Source organism: Drosophila serrata, unplaced genomic scaffold (assembly GCF_035046125.1).
Source record: "Drosophila serrata isolate PLE 108 unplaced genomic scaffold, ASM3504612v1 contig_30, whole genome shotgun sequence".
Taxonomy (NCBI): Eukaryota; Metazoa; Arthropoda; class Insecta; order Diptera; family Drosophilidae; genus Drosophila; species Drosophila serrata.
The window spans coordinates 860,777-885,528 of record NW_028256928.1 but is presented as its reverse complement, the minus strand read 5'-3'; the positions used below and the strand labels follow the sequence as shown (position 1 = coordinate 885,528).

Below are 24,752 nucleotides of genomic sequence, written 5' to 3'. Positions count from 1 at the left end.
CTGGCCACATCAGATTAGATAGACGGAAACCAGCCAAGGACACACATACCGAGTAGCTCCCTCATAATGGGCACAAAAACCCAACCACAATTGGCCAAAGGTAAGTTTACCAACGAATTATGAAATCAGAGTTACCTTTTGGACTTAGTGATGTAGGATTAAAATAAGTTAGGTTTTGATTAAGTTAACAATCGATGCAGACTAATGGCATTCGAATCGTATATAGATCTATTCATTAAGATTGATATTCTTACAAGTTTTAATTCTGTTTAATATCCATTCCATATTTTTCATCAATAAATTCCTTAATGGTTTTTCGCCTTTCCCTCTCCCCGGGTTCCAGATCAATATATAACTTAGTCTTCTGATAAGCAACAACGTTCGTATAGCAATGATGCTCGTACCTAAAGTCCGTGCCAAAATAGGGACTACTGGGAAATCCTTTTAGATCCTTGGTCTTGGGCTTGGAGATTTCTAGATTGGGCAAGACGGAGGGAACAGGCTTTGGATTGGGTATAGAAATCATCTGTAGAGGAGTTTGTACTGGAACTGAAATGAGTTCTTCATGAGTTAATAATATACTCTGACGCCGAAGTCTTGCAGGAGGCTGGGACACAGGAATACGAGAACTATCTGGGATATGTTTTGGAATCGATGAGGGATGGTTTTGATCTTGAGTTTTCAAAGGCACTGTCCGCTTGATCAAATTAATGGGTTTAATCGAGGAATTTAAATACTTTTTGGTTTGAACTTCCAGCAGTTTCTTGGCAGCATCCGGATATCCTTCCCTTAAAGCCTCCTTTTCTTCCGGGGTGGTGTAACCCCCGGCCAGGCTAAAGTTCCATCGGGATTTGCGTCCTGGTGCAGCTATTGCATACACAAAGGTTTGATTGCCTTTTTGGGGAACAACCGACTTTTTCGACTTTATGAGATTCTCTTTTGGTTTGATATTAAAGTTCTTAAAGTCGCCCTGCATCGATCGTGTGGCACTCAAAGTCTTCTTTTGTTGTTCTAGATCAGATTTCCCTATTAGTTTCATGGGCTGATTTTCGGGCGGCCTAACTGCTAAAGCCAGAGGTACAGGATTGTCCTCCAACAGAGTCCTTTTTGGGTTTGTTGGCCTTACAGCCGTGTTGGAACTTTTATCCGCAGCCTTGCGACAAAGCAAGCGATGACCTTTGATTAAGTGCGGATTGGCTGCAATGGCCATCTGCATGGATGTGGTTCGAAAGAAGATCACTATGGCATAGTTTAGTGAGTCCACGCCATTCTTCACACAAACCCGCTCCAGATCCCCAAAGGCGCAAAAGTAGTTGAAGATGTCGCGATGTGTCAGAGACTGATTCAAGCTGGGCACATACATCCGGCGATCGTTCTCCGGCTCCGGTGGATACTGACCCAGTGCTGGAGCCGGTTGATAGGGTATGAATTTTCTCTGCATTTCCTGTAAGCGAGCTGCAGGGATTGGTTACATATCATATGCGATAAACAACCCATTTTCCTGACTCACCAGATTCTGCTGCAAATGCTCTTTTCATATCCGGTGGCAAGGAGAAATCTTCCTCCATTTTCTGCTTCTTAGCGGGAGAAGGCTTATCATCGTCTTCAGGTGGCGGGAGACCAGGTAGCTCCTGTGCTAAAGAAGTCACCACCAGAGTTTCGAGGGAGGCCCAAGAGTTCCACATTTTGTTCAGTATTATTTTATTTTAATAATAAAGTCGATATGAAAATCAATTGACAGTTTAATCTGATTGATAACTCAAGTGCTACTTGTTTCCTGTCTGAAGTAAAAATTATTCTTGATTGAAGACTTTTCCTTTGAGTTTCATATGCAGTTCCATTCATATATTTTATTGCTTTAAGCCGTGTATAAATTTAAACAAATTGTAACTTTAAAAGCAATCATTGCATACTTTTTTCACTTTTAAATTCTTGCAGATTCACGAGTAAAAATTGAATCTCAGTTTATGTAATCAAGGCTCTTTCATTCTCGTTTGGCAGAGATTGACGCGTAACCACTAACTTTGATCCCTGTTGCACAGACTTAGCGCAACAGTCTACGGTTGCCCAATGTAAATCCGATCCAGTGTTGCAAATTGATTTCCCTGAAAGCCTCTGACATTTCAGATTGGAGGCGAAAACCCATTTGGCTTTCGCCCACCTATTTTTTGGGGTGGCAAAAAGTTGAACAGTTGTTACCGATTTCGGGCAGATAGTGACCCAGTTCTGTGGCGTTGCTAAACCAATTGCAGCCAAAAGCGACGAGAAACTTTAACAAAAGCCGCCCGCTGCTCGATTTTGGCCCTGACACTATTCCACAAAGGTACCGTTAACCACTTGGCCAAGAGTGCCTCTGTGTGTGTGTGTGTGTGTCGTGCGGGGGTGTGTATGCGTGGTGTTCCTTGAGCTTGGCCAAAAGAGCGGCACTTCGATTTATTACGCGCCTCGTTTCGACCGCTCAATGAATGAAGTGAATGAATGCGAATTGTGACCATTTGGGTGTATGGGTGCGAATGAGTGCCACTGTGTTTTGTTTACAAGTGAGTGAGTGTGAGTTTGGTTACAGTAAAACTTTAGTATGACAAACTGCTATGGCATAAGGGCTTGAATTCGGTCTCCATTCGTTGCAGTATTCAAGAACTATACTATTTTAATAAATCATAGTACTGGGCTTAGTTAACGTAAGAACATTTTCTATATTTCTAATATAAGGACAAAATTAAATTGAATTTATGATTAGTTAATCAGTTATTTCTTTTTAATATTTATGACCCTATTTATGAGATATATCAATTTGAGTTAGTTAAAGCTGTAGAAGCTGTACTGTAGTTTTGGGGTGAGCCAAAATACAGGTAAAGGCAAACAGCAACAATGTGCTTCAGTTGAATGTAATTATTTCCTTTATGTGAACATTATTGGGCCATGATTTTGCTAGTACTATTTTTTTTTGCTCTTTTATTATAAAGCTCTTTGCTTAATTACCGTTTTGTCGGTGGGATGGATGTATGTGTATGTAGTAACATATATATGACCACCTGTTGAAATCATCAAAGGAATTCCTGGTATGCAAATTCCCTTTTTAGCCACAGAAACCGCAATAAAGATTTTTCCATGATCTATCTCGGACTTTATTTGGTGGGAATTCGCTTCGTCAGCTTTTGGCTCGCTGATTGAGTTTGCATTGCTGTTTGTTTCCCGGCACAAAGGAGAAAATGGAATCAATGTGTTCTCGGGGTGTGATTACCGCCCCCCTCGACCCCCTCCCACCGGACCGGCGAGCAATCATTCATTAACCCATATGCGCCACCTCTTCTTTGAGCGCCAGCCAAAATAAATACAATTTTCTCCCCCGCTCTGACATTGACATTGCTGCTCATTTGAATGGAAAGAGAGGACGCAAGAGGGCAGTTCTCCCTCGCTCGCTTGCTCCTCATTGTTTCATTCACGTGCACTGTACTGGCCAGCGGTGGAGAAAGTGAGACGGAGGGAAATGCGGAGAGAGTGCTTGCCGACGTTCTCTTTCCTTTCATTTCATTTCTTTTACTTTTCTTTTTTTTTGGGGGGGGGGGTGACTTAAGAAAATTTGCTCATTTTTATGCTTGACAAACTTGAGGAAATTGCAACAGAGACTTTTGGGGGATAGTCGAATGGGGAAGTGCTCTACAAATGAATTCAAATAAAAGTATAAAATGAAATCACTATAGATTTTATTTACATTTAAATAATATAAGCTTCGAGTACAAGTTCAGCAAAAGGTAATTACTTACATGACTTTACAGAAAGCAACAGTCTAGAGTCTAGACTTTTGAACTGAATTGTTTATCGCGATCTTACTATTGAATGATTTGTAAGACTTAGAACAAATAAAGTATTAACTTTAAAGTTTATTTTTGAAAACAACAAAACATAAATTTTAATAAATCAATTATAATAAAAACAAGAAAGGAATACTAACTTTGGGAAACCGAAATTTCTATATTCTGGCAGAGAATATCCATCATAGCTCAGTCAAAAAAGCATTCATTTTAATTCCGAAAGCTTTCCTGCATTAGTTTTTATAAGGTTTATAAATCTGAATACCAATTTTAATTTTGAAATTTAAAAAATAAATTATTTTTCTCGGACATCGCTAGATCGAATCGCCTTTTGATGCTGATCAGGAATATATATAATTTATACGGTCGAAAATGAATCCTTCACTGTTTTCCAAGATTTTGGACTATAATACTTATAATACCCTGCAAGGGAATAAAAATAGTTTAATATTGAAGTACTTCTACTATTTTAAAAAATCTTTTTTAATGATCATTTTTAAAGATTGAAGCCATCTTTAAATAAAATAATATAATAACATAATAAAATTGGAGTTCATAAATTACAAATCATTAATTTATAGATGTTCAGTCTAACGCTAAGACCCGAAGGATCATTCTTACCAATTTCCTTGTGTAATTATTCCAAACTATTTGTTGGTAGTGGTGGCTAACCAACTTTAGTTTTCTAGGGAAAATGTCTCTCTTTTAAAACCAAACCTACAACATCATAGTAAATGTTCATCACCCATTGAGCTTTGACCCCAGAGATCAGAGATATTACTCTGATAATTACCTCTGCGACCTTTGAAACTGGGAGCTTTTTCCAATCCAAGTTTGCTCCGAGCGTAGCTTTCTTCTCTGTACTCTCTCTTTCTTTATATCTCTCTTAATGCTTAAATGTTGTTTGTTGCCAAGCTAATGGAACGGCGCACCCGGTTGCCTTGGCAGCGCGGTCGGAATTTTGTTGTCATCATCGCCCTGCGTTGGCTTCGCTGCCGCCGCCTGTAGTTTTGCTCGCCGAATGCTCTCGCCTTTGCTGTGCTCAGCCGCAGTCGCTGTCGCTGCTTCAGTCGCAGCGGCGCCGCTCATTTTGGCCACAATTTCCTCGGCAGTTGGCTGTTTGGCTTGTTTGGCGCTTGCCGTTTTTGCCGTTAGCAGTTTTGTTTATCGCATTGCGTCGCCTTGGACCAAATAAAATCCGTGCTCCGCGGAAAAAACTCTCGAGTTGCAGTTGCGAAAAGTGTTTCCGCGTTTCCGAGAAAAGTTCCAAGGAAAAATTATTGTGAAAAGTGCAACAAAATCGGCAAAGAGCAGTAGAACGCAAACAGTGCAAAATAAGTGCAAGAAATGTGCTAAAAATGTACGAAACTGGGCGAGAAGGAAAATAAGATGCCAAAGGGGAGAGAGAGAGAGTCAGAGAGGAGCGCAGATGATGTGCATTTGGCACCTGGCACTGAGACATGTACCCCCAGTGCCCCCTCCCCTCCCCACCCTGCGTTTCCCCGCCGTCTTTTCTGCATTCTCAGCATAATTATTGAGCCTTCATCGATTCTTTTGGCCTTTTTCTTGTAGTTAATTGTTTCTTGTGCCACCCCCCTTGGCTGTTCCCTTGACCGCCCCATCGAAGGTGACGCATGCCAGCAGGGTGAAAAGGAAAAGCCAAAGGGAAAAGCAAAAACAACTCGACAAAACTGAAACAAATTGAGAGCAAGGAGCATATTTACATTCACATGCATGACTCACGTTCGCCGCAGGACACCGGAAGGTGGAGCGAGGGCAAAACAAGCCAAGAGAGAGCTTAGCCGGCTTTGTTGTTGGCCAAGAGACGAAGAGTGTGTACTCAAAGGAGAGAGCGAACTTACCAGAAAGAGAGAGCGTGCCAATCAGCTGTGACTACACAAGGTCCTTGTGAATCACAAAAAAAAATACACCGAATCGAAATCAGGCGGATATTTGGATCCAAAGTTTTGCCCGATTCCCTTTATTGTTTTCCCCAAAAGGCAAAAAAAGTTTCTTCTCAACTTTTCGCCTCAGTTTCAGTTTCTCTCCGTTTTCCTGTTTCACCGTTATGCCGCTCTCCGTGGCCTTGACAACAGTTTTGACATTGACTCTGCCTGAGCACACACCCCAAACCCCCATTGTGGGGGAGCACAGAGAGAAGAAGTGTGGGTGAAGGAGAAGAGAGAAATGTGCTTAGCTTGCAGCTTCCTTTACCCATTGTTGCCTTTGTGTGGCTTTTGCCTTTGGCGGTGGCAAAAACACCTGTTGCACGCGGAATGTTTGCACAAAGGCGACACCAGCAGCTCAGAGCCATTAGAAACTATATATGGAGGTGTTTACTGCAGATTTAGTCAACGGAGCGAAAAGAGCATAAATGTAAACAAGGAATGCCATACGCTTCCAGGGATATCATAAACTTTACTCTTTTAAAGTGTGAAAACAATATTTACCCCTTACTCAAAGAGCATTTAAGTCCCTTGACTCAATATAGTGCTTTGTGATAATAATATAATAATAAAAAAGAAACATTTCTTTAATGAGAAGGTATTATTTTAAGCTTATCTAACTACTTAAGGAATTAAATTGATTAGAGACTTTTCCAAACTTTCCTATTAATCGATCAAATTGAAATCGGAATGGAATATATCAACAATTATACAATTTTCCCCATTTTTATTGTTCTTACATCAGCTTGATCAATTACAAAGAGAGAGGAAAATGATTTACAATTTCAGTAACTATTTCAGTACAATTTCAGTACAATTTCGGAAACAGAAGCCATTTCAAAATAGCCTTACTTTTTTAGTAACCCTTTTTAAATGTGGTTTCAATTAAAGGTTCTTCTAATTGTTTAAGATGTGGAATGCTTCTGAGTAATTTATAAGCCAAAGAAATTAGAAAAAAGCAAACAACGTTCATACTTACCTCAACAAGTAACTCATCATACCCCCCGAAAGCGTTGTTCCCCCGGGGTATTTGAAATCAAAGCAGCAAATTTGTTTATTTATTTATTGCCAGACGGATGCGTGCAAACATTTTCAGTTTGATGAGAATCGTTCCCAGCTGTCGTTGGGGGTGGAGCCTCTGAGGGGTGGAGGGGGTGGAAAAGCAGGCGGCGGCAGTCTATCAAAATGATGGATTGCGCAGTTTCGTGGGGGGGCAGCAACAACAACAGCCTTGAGAAAAGTTTGCTTTGTGCCGATGGGTTTTCAATTGCATTTTAATCTCCCGAGGGGGGTTGGCAACACGTTAAACTTTCGCTTTTTTCCGCACAGCATGGGTAATGTGGAGCCCAGATATCTGGTTAGTTGCAGCTACAGCCTGAGCTGGTCATGATTGGGGGCAGGAGATGCAGCGAGGCCGCCCGTCGGCTGCGCCAGCGTCCCGATACCCTGGAGCTGGCAGTGCTAGATGGCCAGTCTCCCGTGGAGATAGAGCAACAAGAGGACGATGATCGAATCCCATCGGTGGATCCGGGAATAGGAGATGAATCTGAAGGAGTAGCTCCAGTAGCTCCAGCCCCGGCAGCCAGCAGGAGGACTCGCTGGTTCCAGTTTGCCAGGTCCTCGAAGAATCGTAGGAAACGTCTTCACTGCGAGGAAGATGAGGAAGAGCCCGACCTACGAGAGCAGGGTCGAAGGACCTCCGACAAAGAGATCCACCGGAGGGCATGCCTTGCTCAACCGGAAGGCATGAACATTGGCAGCTCCACGCAGACCATTGCCACGCCCCTGATGATAGGCGATAGCTTCTATAGCCTGGCTCAGGGAGCAGCTAATCCATCAGTCAGTAGATCCGATGACCAGGAGCAGTACAAGCAGAGGGATCCCTCGGAGGCCTCCGAGACCAAGTCCTCCCGCAGTCTGAGGCGTCTTTCCCAGATCAGAAGACGTCGTAGCTCCTACTACTTTTCGGGTAATACACGAAGGACCTTTCTTTGTTGACAAGAGAACAATATAAATGTATGAAAAAACTGATTTAAAATCGCAGTGTTGTATATTAAGTTTCATTAAAGATAATAATAAAGTTAGTCATAAGTTTTATTGGTAAAATCGTAAAACAAAAGAATAAATATGTCCTCAGATCATAAGCTAGCTTTCATATACTTTCCTTTCGAAATGTATAAATTTTATTTGAACCCTAATAATAATATATTTATATAAACCTTACAGAAAACGAACGCAGAATCCGCGCCAACGACAAAGAATTCAATGCGCAGTTCAAATATCACGTAAGAGTTCAAATATTAACTTTAAACTTTTATTAATCCAAGAATTCATATTTACAGAACAATTACATCAAGACCTCCAAGTATTCGCTGTTCACATTTCTGCCCTTCAATCTTCTGGAGCAGTTCCAACGATTGGCCAACTTTTATTTCCTCTGCCTTTTGGTCCTGCAGCTGATACCCGCGATCTCCTCCCTCACACCTGTGACCACAGCCATTCCCCTGATAGGGGTGCTAACGCTTACCGCCGTTAAGGATGCCTACGATGATATAGTAAATATATAAAATATATAATAAACAAATCACAATAAATATTCTTTCTTTCAGCAACGTCATCTCTCCGACTCGCAGGTTAATAATCGCAAGTCGAAGACGCTGCGCAATGGAAAACTGGTGGACGCCAAGTGGTCGGAGGTGCAGGTGGGAGACGTCATCCGATTGGACAACAATCAGTTCGTGGCAGCAGACATCCTGCTATTGTCCACTTCGGAGCCCAATGGCCTTTGTTTCATTGAGACGGCGGAACTGGATGGTGAAACGAATCTCAAGGCAAAGCAATGCCTTACGGAGACCATCGAGCTGGGCGACCGACACGATCTTCTCTGGAACTTTAACGGCGAGATCCTCTGTGAGAGACCCAACAACTTGCTGAACAAGTTCGATGGCACCTTGATATGGCGGAATCAGAGGTTTGCTCTGGACAACGAGAAAATCCTGTTAAGAGGCTGTGTCCTTAGGAATACACAATGGTGCTATGGCGTGGTCGTTTTTGCCGGAGTGGATACCAAGCTAATGCAGAATTCCGGAAAAACGCAGTTCAAGAGCACTGGCGTGGATCGTCTGCTCAACTTTATTATCATTGGGGTAAGTTGTTCATATAATTAAGATAAGTAATATATGATTAAAGGTGATTTATCTCCTCTTTAGATTGTCCTGTTTCTGGTCTCGATATGTGCTTTCTTCGCAATTGGATGTGCCATCTGGGAGGGCCTGATTGGTCAGCATTTCCAGAGGTATTTGCCATGGGAGCACATCATACCCAAGGATTACATACCAACGGGGGCGACAGTCATCGGATTGCTGGTTTTCTTCTCGTATGCCATAGTCTTAAACACAGTTGTGCCAATCTCTCTCTACGTTTCAGTAGAGGTATGTAATAGATTAATAGATCCCAAGTGCCATGATCTTTCATAAACTAAATGGTTATCCCTCGCAGGTCATACGCTTTGTACAGTCGTTCCTCATCAACTGGGATGAGGAGATGTACTATGCCACCACTAATACCTATGCCAAAGCCCGCACCACCACGCTCAACGAGGAGCTGGGCCAAATCCAGTACATCTTCTCGGACAAAACGGGCACCCTCACCCAGAACATAATGACGTTTAACAAGTGCAGCATCAATGGACGCACCTATGGCGATGTAATTGACCTCCGGACCGGCGAGCTCATCGAGATTACTGAGGTGAGTTCACGGATTTGTTAAGGGTTTCGGGTCTCCTAAGTGAAGTGAATTAACCTCTAACTTGGTTGAGGGAGTGTTGTTTTTGTGTGTCGTCTCGGTGTCCGTTTCTTGCACTGACTGCCCAGGGAAGATGGTGAGCCATGGTGAGCCCTGTGGCCCTCCTTCCACTCCCCCATTGTGTGTGTGTGTTTAGTGTGCGTCTAGCAATGTGCAAACCGAACAAAAAAAAGAAAAACAACAACTCACATTACTCGTTATAGCAGCAAACAATTTTCCAAAATAGCAACAACACCAGCAGCAGCAACAACAACGTTCCCAGAGCCGCAGGTGGAGCTGCGACAGCGCCGCCTGCAGCCCCAGCCCCACCCCCCATCATCCTAGTGCACACGGCCGAGGTCCATGCCAAAAAGAGTTCCATTGTGGTCACCTCCGACGGGGACACACAGGTGTCCAGCAATCCAATCTCATCTCCAACGCTGGACCCCTCAGAACGGCCCCATGGACGCAAACATGTGCGCTACTCGGCGTCCCAGTAGAAGCCAGGAGGATGACCCTGGTGGCCTGTCACCTAGACTGTCGGCAGGTGCAGCCGGAGGCTCTGGCGAAAGCCTAAGTCCACCCAATGGCAGCGAGAGCCGGAGAAGCAGCGGCAGCGGGGGATTGGGTGGCTGCTTCAAGCGAACCGGTCAGATGCAACGCCAATTGTCCCGCACGAGCAGCTGTGACAAAGTAAAGATCTTGCATGACTCCGAACAGACAGAACCAAACACCACGCACAACCAACCACAGCACCATCGCAAGCGGCTGGTGAAGATCCGGTTCAGAAAATCCCCATCAACAGTCACGCTGAGTGTCCCCATCGGCCAGCTCGAGCACCATCACCAAGAGGGGGAGCCATTGTCCACACTGCATCCAAATGACTCGAGCACCACCAGCACCACCAACACTACCACCACCAGCACCACAATGCCACCACCACCACCACATTCGCAACCAATTGGAGTTCGTCGCCTCAGAGAGTGCACGTATGCATGTTCTGCATGTTCTATTCACAACCCCAAACTGTAGTGTGTAGCTATGGTTATTATACGTATACTACATACTTAGTGTGTGTACATATGCTCTGAAGATGATTCGACCAGGATACATTTCAAGTGCCCTTTGGCCATCACCATTCACATTCCATTTAATAGAAATTACTCTTACGTTTATGTTTTTTGTACAGTACTTATTCAAAATCATTATTACCTTCATTTTGTGTTGTTTTAAAGGTATTTCATGAACTTAGTTTAATTACAATATGAGAAAGAGATGGTTCTTATTAAATTACAATAGTATTAATTAGAAATCGTACTGTAAATACATTTTTATATATCAATTTGTTTTAGTATATAAAGTAAATAAAGGCAGTATTATTTTAACTGCGCTGTAGAGTAAATAATAAGAAATACTTACAAAATAATATTTGAAAAGCTTGCACATTGTAAAATATACTAAATTAAATGTTTATAAAAACAAAAAAATATCATTAAGCTTGAGTATCGCCAACACTTCTCTTTTAACACAACAGACACATTACTAATCTATGGTTTTTTATACTTTGGGTCTAATTCAATATAACTAACAATGCTATTGCTTAATATCGTATACAGCCGAGCTCTGCTTAACGTACAGATAACTGAATATATAACAACAGTTCCTGTGCTGTGTCCTTGCTCAATCATTTTAATCAAATCACTTTCCTTTAGGCCATCCAAAGCGTTGACTTCTCCGCCAATCCGCATCATGAGAGCGACTTCCGGTGGTATGATCGCACGCTGCTGGATGCAGTCCGGTCGGATGAGGAGCACTCCCATGTGTTCTTCCGGCTGCTCGCCCTGTGCCACACGGTCATGGCCGAGACGGTGGACGGACGGCTGGAGTATCAGGCTCAGAGCCCGGATGAGGCTGCCCTCGTCTCTGCGGCCCGGAACTTTGGCTTTGTCTTTCGCACACGAACACCGAATAGTATTACCATTGAGGTGATGGGTCGAACGGAGGTAAGTGTTGCTTGATTGGGCTTAAAATATCGGTATTAAATGTATACATTACAGGATTATGAGCTCCTGAACATCCTTGACTTCAACAACGTCCGCAAGCGGATGTCTGTGATCCTGCGGCGTGGTGACTCCGTGGTGCTCTATTGCAAAGGAGCAGACAATGTGATATACGATCGCCTGCATGGCGGACAGGAGGACCTAAAGGCTCGCACCCAGGATCACCTCAATGTGGGTTTACTCAAGAGTCGTCCAGATGTCATACTCACTAATGGTATTTTGTGTCTACAGAAATTTGCAGGAGAGGGTCTGCGTACTTTAGTCCTGGCAGAACGTCGTCTGACGGAGCAGTACTACAATGACTGGCGGAGCCGGCAACAGGAGGCTGCTCTTTCCATGGATTCGCGGGAGCAGAAGCTGAACGCCATGTATGAGGAGATCGAGAGCGATATGCAACTGGTGGGCGTAACTGCCATCGAGGACAAGCTCCAGGATGGTGTGCCCAAGTCCATAGCAAATCTGCAAAATGCAGGCATTAAGATTTGGGTACTGACTGGTGACAAGCAGGGTGAGTATCGGAAAAAGAAACCTAGTTTAAATTTATTTAAAACTATTAATTATAATTATTAATCTCAGAAACTGCCATCAACATTGGTTACTCCTGTCAGCTGCTCACTGATGAGCTAGCAGATGTCTTCATTGTGGACGGCAACTCCGTGGAGGAGGTGGAAAAGCAACTCAGACAGTTCAAGGAGTCCATTAAAATATACAATCGATTTCGACCCGGTGGTGAGTGACAAAATATTTACACAACTCTTGTTAAGACCAAAGATTAGTAACCAAATAACGAGCTGTTGCTAATTCTACTATGCTTTTTGTTACTTTGCCAGGAATTGAGAGCTTTGACCGTATGAATAGCGACATGAACATGGATCCGCTTAGCGTAACCATGACGCAAACATCGGCCTTCATGCAGGAGTCGAATTTGCCACCCACACCGCCTCCACCGCCTGCCATTTCGGTGGTTACGTTTAGGTGGGATGACAAAATTAAGGATAATAAGGGCGGACCGGACAGGTAGAGGGCAATCCTTTAAAACTCAATACTTTTAGCTATACAAATTGAACGAATTTCCAAGCATATATTTCTAGCAAAAAGTGAAACTTAACCCCGAGTAGACGAGCTAGAAATTCTTTTTCTATAGCAAATTCTACTTCAGCTAACTATCGTAAACTTATCTCTACTCTCTGTTGTATCTAAAATGTGCTATTATTTATCAATTTTTTCTTTATTTTGTGTTTATTACAATGGTAACTAAAAATCTAATGGCTAACTTGAGTCACAGAATTGCTCAATTCTATATTTTTTTACGAACAAGGAATAGTTTTACATTTTAATTAATGTTTTGCATCAAAATTTTATTTATTTCGGTTACATTGTTTTACAAACTAGAAAAGTGTTAGTAGTTAGTAGGGACCCTTTTTAGTACTACCCACCAAAGGATGTAACCCTCTATTGGTGCTTGTTCCGCCCGTCAAGTAAACTATATTCAATTATATTTTCGTCCAACCAAAACAAAAACACAAAGCATCTGTTTGAGTTCTGTCTGTATGTGCCGCTCTCATGTCTTGTACAAAAATGGAAAATGCAGTTATCAATATTAAACAAGAACCACAAAAACAAAACAGTCACTGTCCAAGTATTATTCATTAACAAATAGCTTTTCTTGTTCGTTGTCTCTCATTGCAAGTAGTCGCCAGACTAAATCTTTGTACATATAACCCATTGAGCTCTACACTTTACACTGCTTAATACCATTCTCATTTGTTAATGTTGAGAAAACAACTCTATACTTCGGTATTAACATGAGTTTTTGTATCTCCAAAACAGTGCTGAATGCAATAATTTGTTTGGTGATGAAAAGAAGAGCGAGGACGGAGGTGCCGCCTCCATTGTGGTGGACGAGAACACCGGCTTTGCCCTGGTGGTCAACGGTCACTCTTTGGTGCACTGCCTTTCGCCGGAGTTGGAGACTAAGTGAGTTGTTGTGTCTGTTAATTAAGAGTGGCAATCATTAATGGAGTTCCTTAGGTTTCTGGACATCGCTTCCCAGTGCAAGGCGGTGATATGCTGCCGGGTAACGCCATTGCAAAAGGCGCTGGTCGTCGAGCTAATCAAGCGTGCCAAAAATGCCGTCACATTGGCCATAGGCGATGGTGCCAATGATGTTTCTATGATCAAGGGTAAGACTGAAGATTCTTAGCATAATATATTTATAAACCTTATTTCTTATTTCTAATTTCTTATTTCAATAGCTGCCCACATTGGTGTTGGCATTTCCGGTCAGGAAGGACTGCAGGCTGTCCTGTCCAGTGACTATGCCATTGCCCAGTTTCGTTACCTCGAGCGATTGCTGCTGGTCCATGGTCGCTGGTCCTACTATAGAATGTGCAAGTTTCTACGCTACTTTTTCTACAAGAACTTTGCATTTACCTTGTGCCATTGCTGGTATTCGCTCTTCTGCGGCTTCAGCGCTCAGGTGGGTTCGTCTACAAGGATTAATAACTTTTTCGCCCAACTAATTTCTCTCTTAATTGCAGACGGTGTTTGATCCCATGTTTATATCGGTGTACAATTTGTTTTACACATCACTGCCTGTGTTGGCGCTGGGCGTGTTTGAGCAGGATGTGTCAGACAAGAACAGTGTGGAATTTCCACGACTTTATACACCCGGCCTGAAGAGTGAGCTGTTCAACATACGAGAGTTCATCTACAGTGTCCTGCACGGTGCCTTTACCTCGCTCATCCTATTCCTTATACCTTACGGAGTCTATAGAGATGGTGTCTCTCACGATGGCTATATCCTGAGCGATCACATGACTTTAGGTGCTGTGGTGGCCACCATCCTTATAGTGGATAACACAGCACAGGTTGGTGAAGGTGCTTAACTTTACTTAATCCTTTTAACTAATCATCTTTGTATATGTATAGATATCTCTTTACACCTCCTACTGGACCGTGGTCAATCATGTGACCATTTGGGGCAGTTTAATTTGGTATTTTGTGCTGGATTATTTCTACAACTATGTCATTGGTGGGCCCTATGTGGGCTCTTTAACTCAGGCCATGAAGGATCTAAGTTTCTGGGTTACCATGCTGATTACAGTGATGGTACTGGTAGCACCTGTCTTGGCCTACAAGTTCTATTTGCTGGATGTGCATCCAAGCCTATCGGACAAGGTAAATTGCATTAAAATTTTAGTCTTTTACCTAGCTAAGAATATGTTTCTTACAGATCCGTCAAAAATCCCTGAAGAAGATCCATTCAAGGGCTTCTAGCAGTGTCCGTCGTACCGCTTCATCGCGCCGCGGACGTCGCTCAGTGCGTTCGGGTTACGCTTTTGCACATCAGGTTGGATATTGCCTTCACATAAAATTTCCTACAAATTCCAATAACACTTTTGTTCCCCTTTCTAGGAGGGTTTTGGCCGGCTTATTACCTCTGGCAAAATCATGCACAAGCTGCCGCAGGACTTTGCTTTCCCCCTAGGTCTGGGCACCAAGAAAACGCAGGCGCTACACAACAACCTGAACTCGGCCGACGGCCCGGCCTCAAAGACCAACAATGTATCCGGCCAGCACATGACCAATAACAACACGAATCTGCGACACAATCAGAACCAGAATCACTCCTCCATGGCGGACATCACTGGCGATGGACGGGGCAGTGCAGGAGATGGTGGAAGGAGCAGTGTCGGCACGGATGACCTGAGTCCTCGGGCTCCCTGCCAGGACCTCGACACGATCAATCTCTAAGCTTTAGCGTGTTCTGCAAACAAACACCAAACAAAAGTCATTATAAAGAATTTGAATCAACGAACGTTAGGCTAAGTTTTAACATTTAATCAGCAGTGAATTAAGAGGAAAATGTGTGATTGATTTTGTTTCTGGTATGAATGTGTGCAGTCTTTAAAACCTAAAACAAGTATTATGCAGAATCTTTGGCTATTTACCGATTTCGTCCCCCCTCCCCTTAAAAGTGTACTTATTTAAAGTCTAGGTTTAGGTTTATAAGTAATTATCTTCAAAGTATTCTTACAAAGGGAAATCATCATCCAAAGACATTATGTTACAATTCACATCACCAAAACTAGGACTATCTTAAGTCTCAACTTTTAAACGTTCTTTCATAGACTCAAAAGAAAGCACAAAATCTCATCGTTGGCTGCATTTAAGAGTGTGAACCCCCTGAATGGCTGAGTGAATGGGTTTAACTACATTATAGAATAATATTGAATAGGGATTTAAATGTCATTGAGAAACTGAAAAGTGTACTTAATTGCTTAATGTCGTGCTGTGTGTGTGCTTAGCTAATAAAACATAGAGTAGCTTACCTACCCAAAAGCTGAACGAAATCTCGTCTTAAGGTCCATAGCTATATACTATATAATCCCTACACACAATCGACACACACACCCTACAAATAGACGAGTCCACACTTCTGTGTTCCTAATTAGAGTTGTAGAAGTAAAGCCTGCATATGCCTTAGAGAGTCCCTAGAATTAAGGTTTTTAGTAGGGTTCCTCTAGGTGGGATTCCCATAATTTTTTGGTTGTTACTGAGGGGAGGGACATTCGAATTAGCGGGCTGTGGGTTCTAAAAGTAACAAAAGGTCTAAAGTGATTTATTATTAGAGCGAGCAGGGGTTGAGGAAAGTACTTGAACGTGGCTTTTTAATTTAATTAATATAGGAAATAACTTTTAATACATCGAGCAGAATAATTCGGGTACATATTTTTGCATGACAAGTAACCCAACTTATTGCAAATTGTTGGCATCAACCTTAAATTTAGTAAGCAAATTGTTGGTATACAAAATGGGCAGTAAAAAGGTGAACGATTAAACCAAATAAAGAGAAACCATTTTATGTTTATCTAAAATTTTAGTCAAGGAAATACAAGAATTAATTAAGTACATTTTTAAATTATTAAATAAATGCGAAATATTTTCAAACCCTTGAATGTTTTAATTACTAACACAATCGTGTCTTGTTTCATAATTTAATTTGAGTTTACGTTCGTGCCAAACAATTGGCTTTTAATTTTTTTAACTCTTTTAATGGCTAATACGAATAATTAACCTTCAATTATTCGTATATTTTTTTGCGATAATAGCATTCTGCTTAATCGCTTTTGTATCTCTGGCCTTTGTCCAATTGCGCTCAATTTGCGTAATAAATTACATTTAATTTATTAAAAGAAAAGTTAAAAGCACGCCCCCAAACCGAACCCGTGACTTGTTCACGCCTCATTAGCCGGACATTAAGATTATGCATTTTTATGAACTTTTCGGTCAAATTTAACACATGACTTGGCCGGAACTTTGTAATTAAATCTGTTACAATCAAATTACTCTTGGCCTTTTGTCGGCGGCGACGCGTTTCCTTGTCCTGATTTTTTCCCCTGTTTTTCCGCGTTATCGGAACGGAAAACTTGAAGATGCTGCCGGGCGTTGGAATTAAGTCAACTCAATGTCGCTTAAATATTCACTTTGGAAAGAGAGAAGCAGATAAAGAAGATGAAGCACAACAACAGAAAATCTAAGGGGAAAAAAATGTGATGCCATTTATTTTAATTTGCGAGTCAAAATGTCGAGACTTAAAGTGAGCAATGGAGTGCGGCCGAAATGCGCCACAAGCCCGGCTGGACACAAGCAAAGATTGAAAGAGAAATGGCCAAAAAGCCAGCCGCAATGACGCAATTTTTGGGCCAGAACTCCCATTTGGCCGGTTTAAGGGTCAAACAATTTAATTGACTGACTTAGAATCGATACACAAAATGCGCACAAAAATCATCATAAATTGGTCAATTTTATTTAGGTAACAACAAACAAACTTCTCTAAACCTAAGCAGTGAAAATCGTTCTGCGAGTTGTTCAAAATCCTAACATGATGATAAATAACTTCGAATGCCAAAAGGGATCATCACAAATGGTTCCCTTGGGGCAAGTAGAATACCTAAGATATGGCCATAAAACTAAATTGATGTCTAGTAGTATATTCACAGCCGAAAGGTCAAGTGAACGAGAAGAGCATAAAATCATAAAGGGTATTAGGTTACTTTGCTATTTTATGAGATTTCTTATTTAATGCATCACTCCATGGATAATTTAAATAACAAAATAATTTAAATATTGCAAAAGATTTAAAAGTTTGCTTACTCTTACACTTGGCCAGGTGAGTCGTAACCCTACATTTATTTACTCTTCTTCGTTTGCGGCCATTTTAAAGCATTCACCTGGTGAACCCGACGGTAGCATTACATCAATATGTGGGGGCAGGAAATGGGATAAGATGGGACGAGGTGGATTCGTCCTCATCAGTCTGAAAGTTCTCGCTGGGCTACTTTCGGTATGTTGAGTAATGTGAGTGCTTCCGCTTCCGCCTGTCTCGGGTCTCGGGTCTCTCTGTATCTGTATCTGTGTCTGTGAGTGTGTATGTGTGGCCACTTCCTGCTGCTTTCATTTTCCCTTTGCCGTTTTTTCGCTGCGTTTTTCTTTTATTTCACACAAAAAAATTTCAAAATACTTAATACTCAATTTGGCCCACAGACCCACACAGCACAGCACATACTACATACCATACATAGCACAAGTGGCGCGGGAGCTGGATGCTGAGATGGAGGTGGAGATGGAGGTGGAGCACATGTGTGTGTGTTGTGCTAACTGCTCACCACTTGGCCGCATTTCCTTCCCGGCTCTGTCTGCGCGGCAACTGCTGGATAAAAGCATCTTTGGCGGGCTGAATAACTTGTTGGATCCCCGGGTACTGTAGCAAACACTTGCCGACCAAATGGTGCTTGAATGTATTTCACTTTGATTTGCTTTTATTTTTAAAGAAATCCATTCGACGCCGCATGTGCGGTCTGTGCTTGGCATAAATCTGCAGGAATATACGGGCATCCTTTTCGAATGAGCTGAGGACCCAGGGCTCAGCTCAGTATTCAGAACTCGAGGCTTTTATGCCCGGCACTTAACCGCTTAATTACTCATTATGTACGGACTTATCCAGCCGTTTAATCAGTCAGTCATTCAGTCAGTCAATGCAAGCGAAAGGTAGCGTCGCAATTTAATGAATAATTGAGCCAAAGCGGCAATAAAACAATTATTAACAATCTCGGCTCACAGCCAGGCTGCCCTCAAGTGCATTTTAACATTGATTCCGGCCGTTCGTCGTAAACAAATATGGAAAATTTAAGGGCATATTTCAACGAGTATAAACATTTTCCTATCATAAACAGTGGCACCACCGAACATGCTCCGTGATCCATGCATTGAAGAGCTGGAAGCTGGTTGTAAAATAATGAAACCCTTCGGCAGTTAAACGCTTCAGCGGTAAGCGATGCGTGCCATCGACCTACATTATACAATGTAAACATTTAATTTAAACCAGTGAATACCCGAAGACCAAAAGCCTCTCAGCAAGTTAACTCATTTTGTATTTAAATGACCTCTTATAGCCGAACTTCGATTTTAAAGGTAATAAAAACAATTTTGTGGACATGATTCTGGAAATGCAAAAAGGCAACCATTAGCAGTTAGCCAATGCTAATGATTCAAGGTTCTTTCCAATCATTAATTTGACCAAATTAATCATGACTAGGACGTTTGACATTTCAATCCTCCAACCAAATCGTGTGACCTTCGAGGTGGCCGCACCACTATTACCTTGTTACCCTATTTGTCAGAATCGGCGACTCACCGTGACCTCCTCCGTGACACGTGAGATACACCCAAAGAGGGCAAATCGAAGTGACACCCGTAACAGGTTCGACGTGATGTCAACAAAAGCCAAGAAGCAATATCAACCTAAGCGAAAACTCCTTGACACTCACACACGTACTGCATGCGGGCGAACTTTCATTAGTGGAAACGTCAAAGTTCGTGAAGAAGCAACCCGAGCACTCGCTCACGGACACGTCCTGTTTGAAGGACCCCAGCTCCCAAGCCATCGCTAGGTTAATAGGAAACTGAAGTTCGGGGGACCGAAAGTATTGTAATTGCATTTGCATATGACATTCCGTTCAGCTTTAAGAACTCTTTGAAGGCAGGTGAAATGTAATTTCAGCTTCTGGAAAACGGAATAATTTCGGGGGTAGCAAAAAATAAACAGATCCCTTTGGATATTATCAACTACGAATATCTCTCAGTTTATCTCTATATATCTCTCAACTGTCGCAGCCCGAACTTGCTTTATTGTGTTTGACCGTTCAACAAAGTTAAGTTAATAAAATGATTTTAAACTTTTTGCTGCCATGGATACGACACTTTCTATTATGCATTAGGGCAACAAAATTGTTTTCAACCTTTTGCCTTCGTTGATTTTTTTCCTTTGCCTTTTTTTTCTGCTGCTTACAACTTGTCCATGATGCAACTTTCAGTTTGTAGGGAAAAACAGAGCGGATCTAGGGGGAAGTGGCATTGGGAGGAAGGGTCGTGGGCCGGGCCAAGACAGATACCGTTGCTGACAGCTGCTTAAGAGCGAAATTCGATTTCGCATTCAAGGGCGTTGTCCACTTCAAGCTTTCGCTTCTGCATTTTCCCCTGCCTTTGTCTTTTGCCGGACCGAGAGGAAAATTATTTAAGCTTGTAATGAACCAAACACCAAAGCTGAAGTGGAAAAAAAACTCAAGCCATGAAATTTATAGCAAACAACAAGGACGCTGAAAAAATACAGGCAAAGTCAGCGGCACTCGGAAAAAATTATGATCTTAATTAAAGTGTTGGCAAATATTTGAACATTGAAAGGTAGAGAAAAAATTCAGGCTTAGTGGAAGTCACTTTGAAAAAATAGGATTTCTATTAAACTTTTATTTAAACGCTTCGTAATTGCAGCACTTTAAATGTGTGTTTTCTTTGTGTTTAATTTAAATGAATAAATCATTTGAGTTGAGTTAAACTTAATGAACGGCTAATGTACCATGTGTTTGCTCTTTAATTCCCATTGAAACGATATACTTTAAAGAATCTATTGTTTAAAACCGTCTCTATTTTCACTACAAATTTGTTTTTTTAAAGAAGTTAAAATCAATATTTTATTTTATTATACCACTTTATATTCTAATTACTCATTATTATTCCCTTCCATGCTTATTTACTATTATTTACAGTGTCGAGGAGGCAGCAGCAAAAAAATGCTTAAAAAACAGCAAAGTAAGACCATTTGAAAAAGAGATAAAACTAAAAACTGTGAAAAAAGCGAATCGTATTTTATGGAAAAACTTTGCATTGTGCATAAAGCGGGAGTGACTCCATTTTGGCCATTTGAATAGTGCTCTTACAAAAATTGGTGAATAGCTTAAATGCCACTTGAATGCGCCAAGGCCGCAATCATTTTCGCTAATTGAATGTTAATTAATAAAATGCAAAATATGTGCTCAAAAAAAAAAGGAGGGAAAGGGGGGGAATAATGAGTGGATAAAGTCAAAGTGGGATACTTGTTGACTGAATGGCCATTTGCAGAGCCCGCTGGCGGTGGATTTTCCATGGAGAAGCCCAGCGAATTCTGCGAAGCGATAAAGTTTTAATTTCCATTTGATGACTGTTAGTGAAGCGGCGCAAAAATATTTTTTTCTATATATATTTATTTCCTTGTTTTTTTCTAGTGCTCTGAATGTGTGCTTGTAAAATATGTTTTAATTAAAGGCAAAGTTTTATGCGTTTATGGTCTTTTTGTACGCTGATTGCCCCAAAGCCGGACAAAATCAGAACGGCAAACAAACAAATATAAATTTGTTGAGCAAAAACCGAAAAATTCCCCAAAGTGCTGCTCATCGGGGGGGCAATGGCGATGGTGATGGCAATGGCATATGCATGAAAAACGCTGCCAAAGTACCAATTCCACTCACTCACAACTTGCAATCCCTCCCGGCTGGTGCTCTGCTCCTGGCAGATGAGTCAAAGTAAGCCTGAAATTCCCCAATGCTCGAAACTACAAATAGATATTTAATTTTTTGCCATTTCATATAGAGAATGGTCCCAGTTGAGAGCCAGAGTGGGTGGGTGGCCTTCTGTTTTCGTTGCAATTCGGCTTTGGTGCCACACAAATGACCCAGAAATTTTGTTAAGCGACAAACAAACAGGAATTAATTTTGTGTGTTTGCAGCTCAAAGTTTGTCCCTGCACAAATATGACAAATTGTTGATAACAATTTAGACTCACAGTGGCCTTAGTCAATCGAATTAAAGTGAAATGCCTTTAGATTGTGGAATAAGTGTTTAAATTATCAATTATTTATTGTTTTGCTATTTTTCTTGTTTAAATGTATTGTCTAGATTCAATGCAATAATTTAGAAAAATAAAAGAAAATAATATCACTACAATAATTGGTAAATAAAAAGAAATGAAATTAACTTTTTAAAGATTATATACCTTTGCAGTTTGGAATAGAATTATGAGAGCTCAATTGATATTGGTTTATAACTATTTTTTGGCCAAATCAAAGTTTAAAAATCTCATAACTAAAAAACAAAAAACAAAAAAGCATAAATTTCAATTTGGAAAGATTTCCTGTGTTACTTTTTCATAGGTTAATAAAACAGCATACCCAATTTAAATTTTTTTTTTTTCAATTTTTGACAATTTTCACATTAAAATAAAAAATCCAAAAATTTTTTCTTTCCAGACAAGGCTTGATCGATTCGGCTGTTGATTCTGATCAAGAATATATATGATTTATAGGATCGGAAATTATTAATTCAAAAATTACATGCTTTTGAGTAAAATTATAATAAAACAGAAGGCTGTGAAAATAGCACTGAGTTTCGTATTTGTATATTTATTCCATACTTTAAGCATTCAAATTAAAAATGTTTTAAAACTAATTTAATTCTTCTTTTTTTACGGTCTTGACCCAATTTTGAGGCCTAATTAAATTTCCTTTCCTGTTTTCGGCCCCAGCTGTCATTCTTCAAGATGCTGTTCAAGACCTGTGCAAGACATTTAAAGCTAGTCAATATATATGGCTCCAATCGATGCACACTGCTTCCCATGATTGTAAGGTCATATGGCGATTTCAGTGGCAGCGAGGACACGGGCATAAAGGGCGAACTGGCGAAGATAATTCCCGAGAAGAGAGAACTCTTTCTGTCTATAAAAAATTCCCATGGGAAGAAGACGATCGGACAGATTAGTGTCAACAGCGTGATAGGTGGCATGCGGGGTCTTCCGCTTCTTGTTTGCGATACCTCCAAGTGGGTTTAGTTTTTTAGTTTTAGATTTAAGTATTTACTGGAATCTCTTATACTTTTCCCCCTAGTCTAGACAAGGACGAGGGTATTTCCTATCGCGGCCTCCCGTTAAAGACTGTGTGTGAAGTATTGCCAAGGGTCCTTGAGGGTACGAAGGAGGGAACACCCGAGGGCTGCTTTTTCCTGCTAACCACTGGTAGGATTCCCACCAAGGAGGAGGCAGAAGAGGTGACCAATCAGTGGATGAAGCGGAGCAATGTGCCTCGCTACTGCCTGCGGCTGTTGGACTCGATGGACAAGAAGATTCATCCGATGGCACAGCTTTCCGCAGCCGTTGCCTGCCTCAATCCGGCTAGCAAGTTCGTGGAAGCTTACAATAAAGGTGCCAAGCGGGCGGACTACTGGAAGTACATATACGAGGATGCAATGAACCTGTGCGCCTATCTGCCCACGGTGGCAGCAATCATCTACCAGAACACATTCAAGGATGGTGAAGGAGCACGCGACATTGACAAGAGTCAGGATTGGTCCGCGAACTACGGCCGCATGTTGGGAGTGGAGCACGATGACTTTGCGGATCTGATGCGCCTTTATTTGGTCATTCATGCGGATCACGAAGGCGGCAATGTCTCCGCTCATGCCTCCCACTTGGTGGGATCTGCTCTAAGCGATCCCTATCTATGCTTCTCGGCATGCATATGCGGCCTGGCCGGTATCCTTCATGGATTGGCCAACCAGGAAGTGCTTGTCTGGCTGACCAAGATACGAAAGGATATCGGTGATGAGCCCACGGATGATCAACTAAAGCAGTTTATTGACGACACCCTCAAAGCCGGTCGGGTAATGTTTATATATTCTATATTCCGATTTAACTTGTGAATTCATTATCCCATTTAAAGGTTATTCCTGGCTATGGGCACGCCGTTCTGCGGGTCACCGATCCCCGATTTGTGCTGCAGAACGAGTTCGCGATGAAGCACTGCAAGGACGATCCCGGTGTTAAACTGGTAACCCGGCTATGGAAAATCGTGCCAGAGGTACTGAAGAAGTTGGGCAAAGTGGCCAACCCCTATCCCAATGTGGATGCCCACTCGGGTGTCCTACTGCAACACTATAACTTCAAAGAGATGCAGTACTATACGGTTCTATTTGGCGTTTCCCGGGCACTGGGTGTGCTTTCGCAGCTGATCTGGGCGAGGGCCCTGGGGGCACCTATTGAGAGGCCCAAGTCCATATCCTCTTTGGATCTTTGTAAGGTTATTCAAGCAGCAGATGAAAAGGGAAACAAGTGCTGAAGGCTAAATGTTGAATCCAAATTACGATATAAAGACATAAATCATAAAAATCCAAAAATATCAAGTCATAATTGAAATAGGTAAATCCTTACCTATACTTAGTGGATTTAAACTTCAAAGTTTTGTCTCTTAATATTAAATTTATTAGTTTCTATGAATATATTCTAAGAAAATGATGCCTATTTAATGTTCTGAGTGTATGATTAACTCAGGAGAGTGAGAATACCATTTTTTTATATGGCATTAACATATGTGTGCATGTGCCTGGCATGTGGTAATTGCTTTGGCTGACTGACATTTGTCGGTTTGACTCCGAGTTGCTTTGATAAGCGCCTGTTTGTGTTCTGTGGAACCCCAAGAGAGTATTAATTATGGCGTGAGCAGATATAAATCGCATTTCTATAGCTTTGATGTTGGCTCTTAGCTGAAGCGTGTCCTGTTTCAGTTCCCCGACCGCCAAAAGGGTCTCCAGCGAACCCATGTTCGAGTGTATCATAAATCAGTCGCGTAATCCAAGTGGCTTGCAATTAAAATTATTAATTAAGGCATCCACGTCTAAAGTTACACTTCGACGATGGTTTCAATGGAGCGCGTAGTACTGAATAGTTTGCCACGTGTAAGCTGTAAATTGAATTTCGGGGCGAGCATTCATCAGCGATACATATCA

General features: G+C 41.6%; 3 protein-coding genes across 4 annotated transcripts; 2 read left to right on the top strand and 1 right to left on the bottom strand.

The window, feature by feature from the left end:
• Positions 1–173: 173 nt before the first annotated feature.
• On the bottom strand, positions 174–1,741 carry LOC110176577 (uncharacterized). Its single transcript, XM_020942989.2, has 2 exons — positions 1,511–1,741; positions 174–1,455 (listed from the first exon to the last, which is right to left on the bottom strand). Exons 1-2 carry the CDS (start codon positions 1,683–1,685, stop codon positions 260–262), a joined length of 1,371 nt encoding a protein of 456 aa, XP_020798648.2. The 5' UTR covers positions 1,686–1,741; the 3' UTR covers positions 174–259.
• Positions 1,742–4,904: 3,163 nt separating this feature from the next.
• On the top strand, positions 4,905–16,557 carry ATP8B (ATPase phospholipid transporting 8B). Its single transcript, XM_086833141.1, is given in 21 exon segments — positions 4,905–7,730; positions 7,988–8,046; positions 8,104–8,316; positions 8,371–8,907; positions 8,971–9,192; positions 9,260–9,508; positions 9,769–10,035; positions 10,037–10,448; positions 10,451–10,533; positions 11,257–11,547; positions 11,602–11,775; positions 11,836–12,112; positions 12,181–12,333; positions 12,435–12,621; positions 13,435–13,581; positions 13,636–13,787; positions 13,860–14,083; positions 14,145–14,474; positions 14,536–14,784; positions 14,840–14,956; positions 15,022–16,557. Coding segments are annotated over 21 exon segments (5,265 nt in total). The 5' UTR covers positions 4,905–7,147; the 3' UTR covers positions 15,361–16,557.
• Positions 16,558–20,301: 3,744 nt separating this feature from the next.
• LOC110176608 (putative citrate synthase 2, mitochondrial) lies at positions 20,302–24,258 on the top strand. Of its 2 annotated transcripts, none has more exons than XM_020943031.2 (3): positions 20,302–22,793; positions 22,859–23,630; positions 23,690–24,258. In XM_020943031.2, the coding sequence occupies exons 1-3, from the start codon at positions 22,516–22,518 to the stop codon at positions 24,083–24,085; spliced, it is 1,446 nt and encodes a 481-aa protein (XP_020798690.2). In that variant the 5' UTR covers positions 20,302–22,515; the 3' UTR covers positions 24,086–24,258. The 2 variants fall into 2 exon arrangements, with proteins under 2 accessions (XP_020798690.2, XP_086689259.1); XM_086833133.1 differs by having other exon boundaries at positions 22,652–22,793; positions 22,864–23,630.
• Positions 24,259–24,752: the final 494 nt, after the last annotated feature.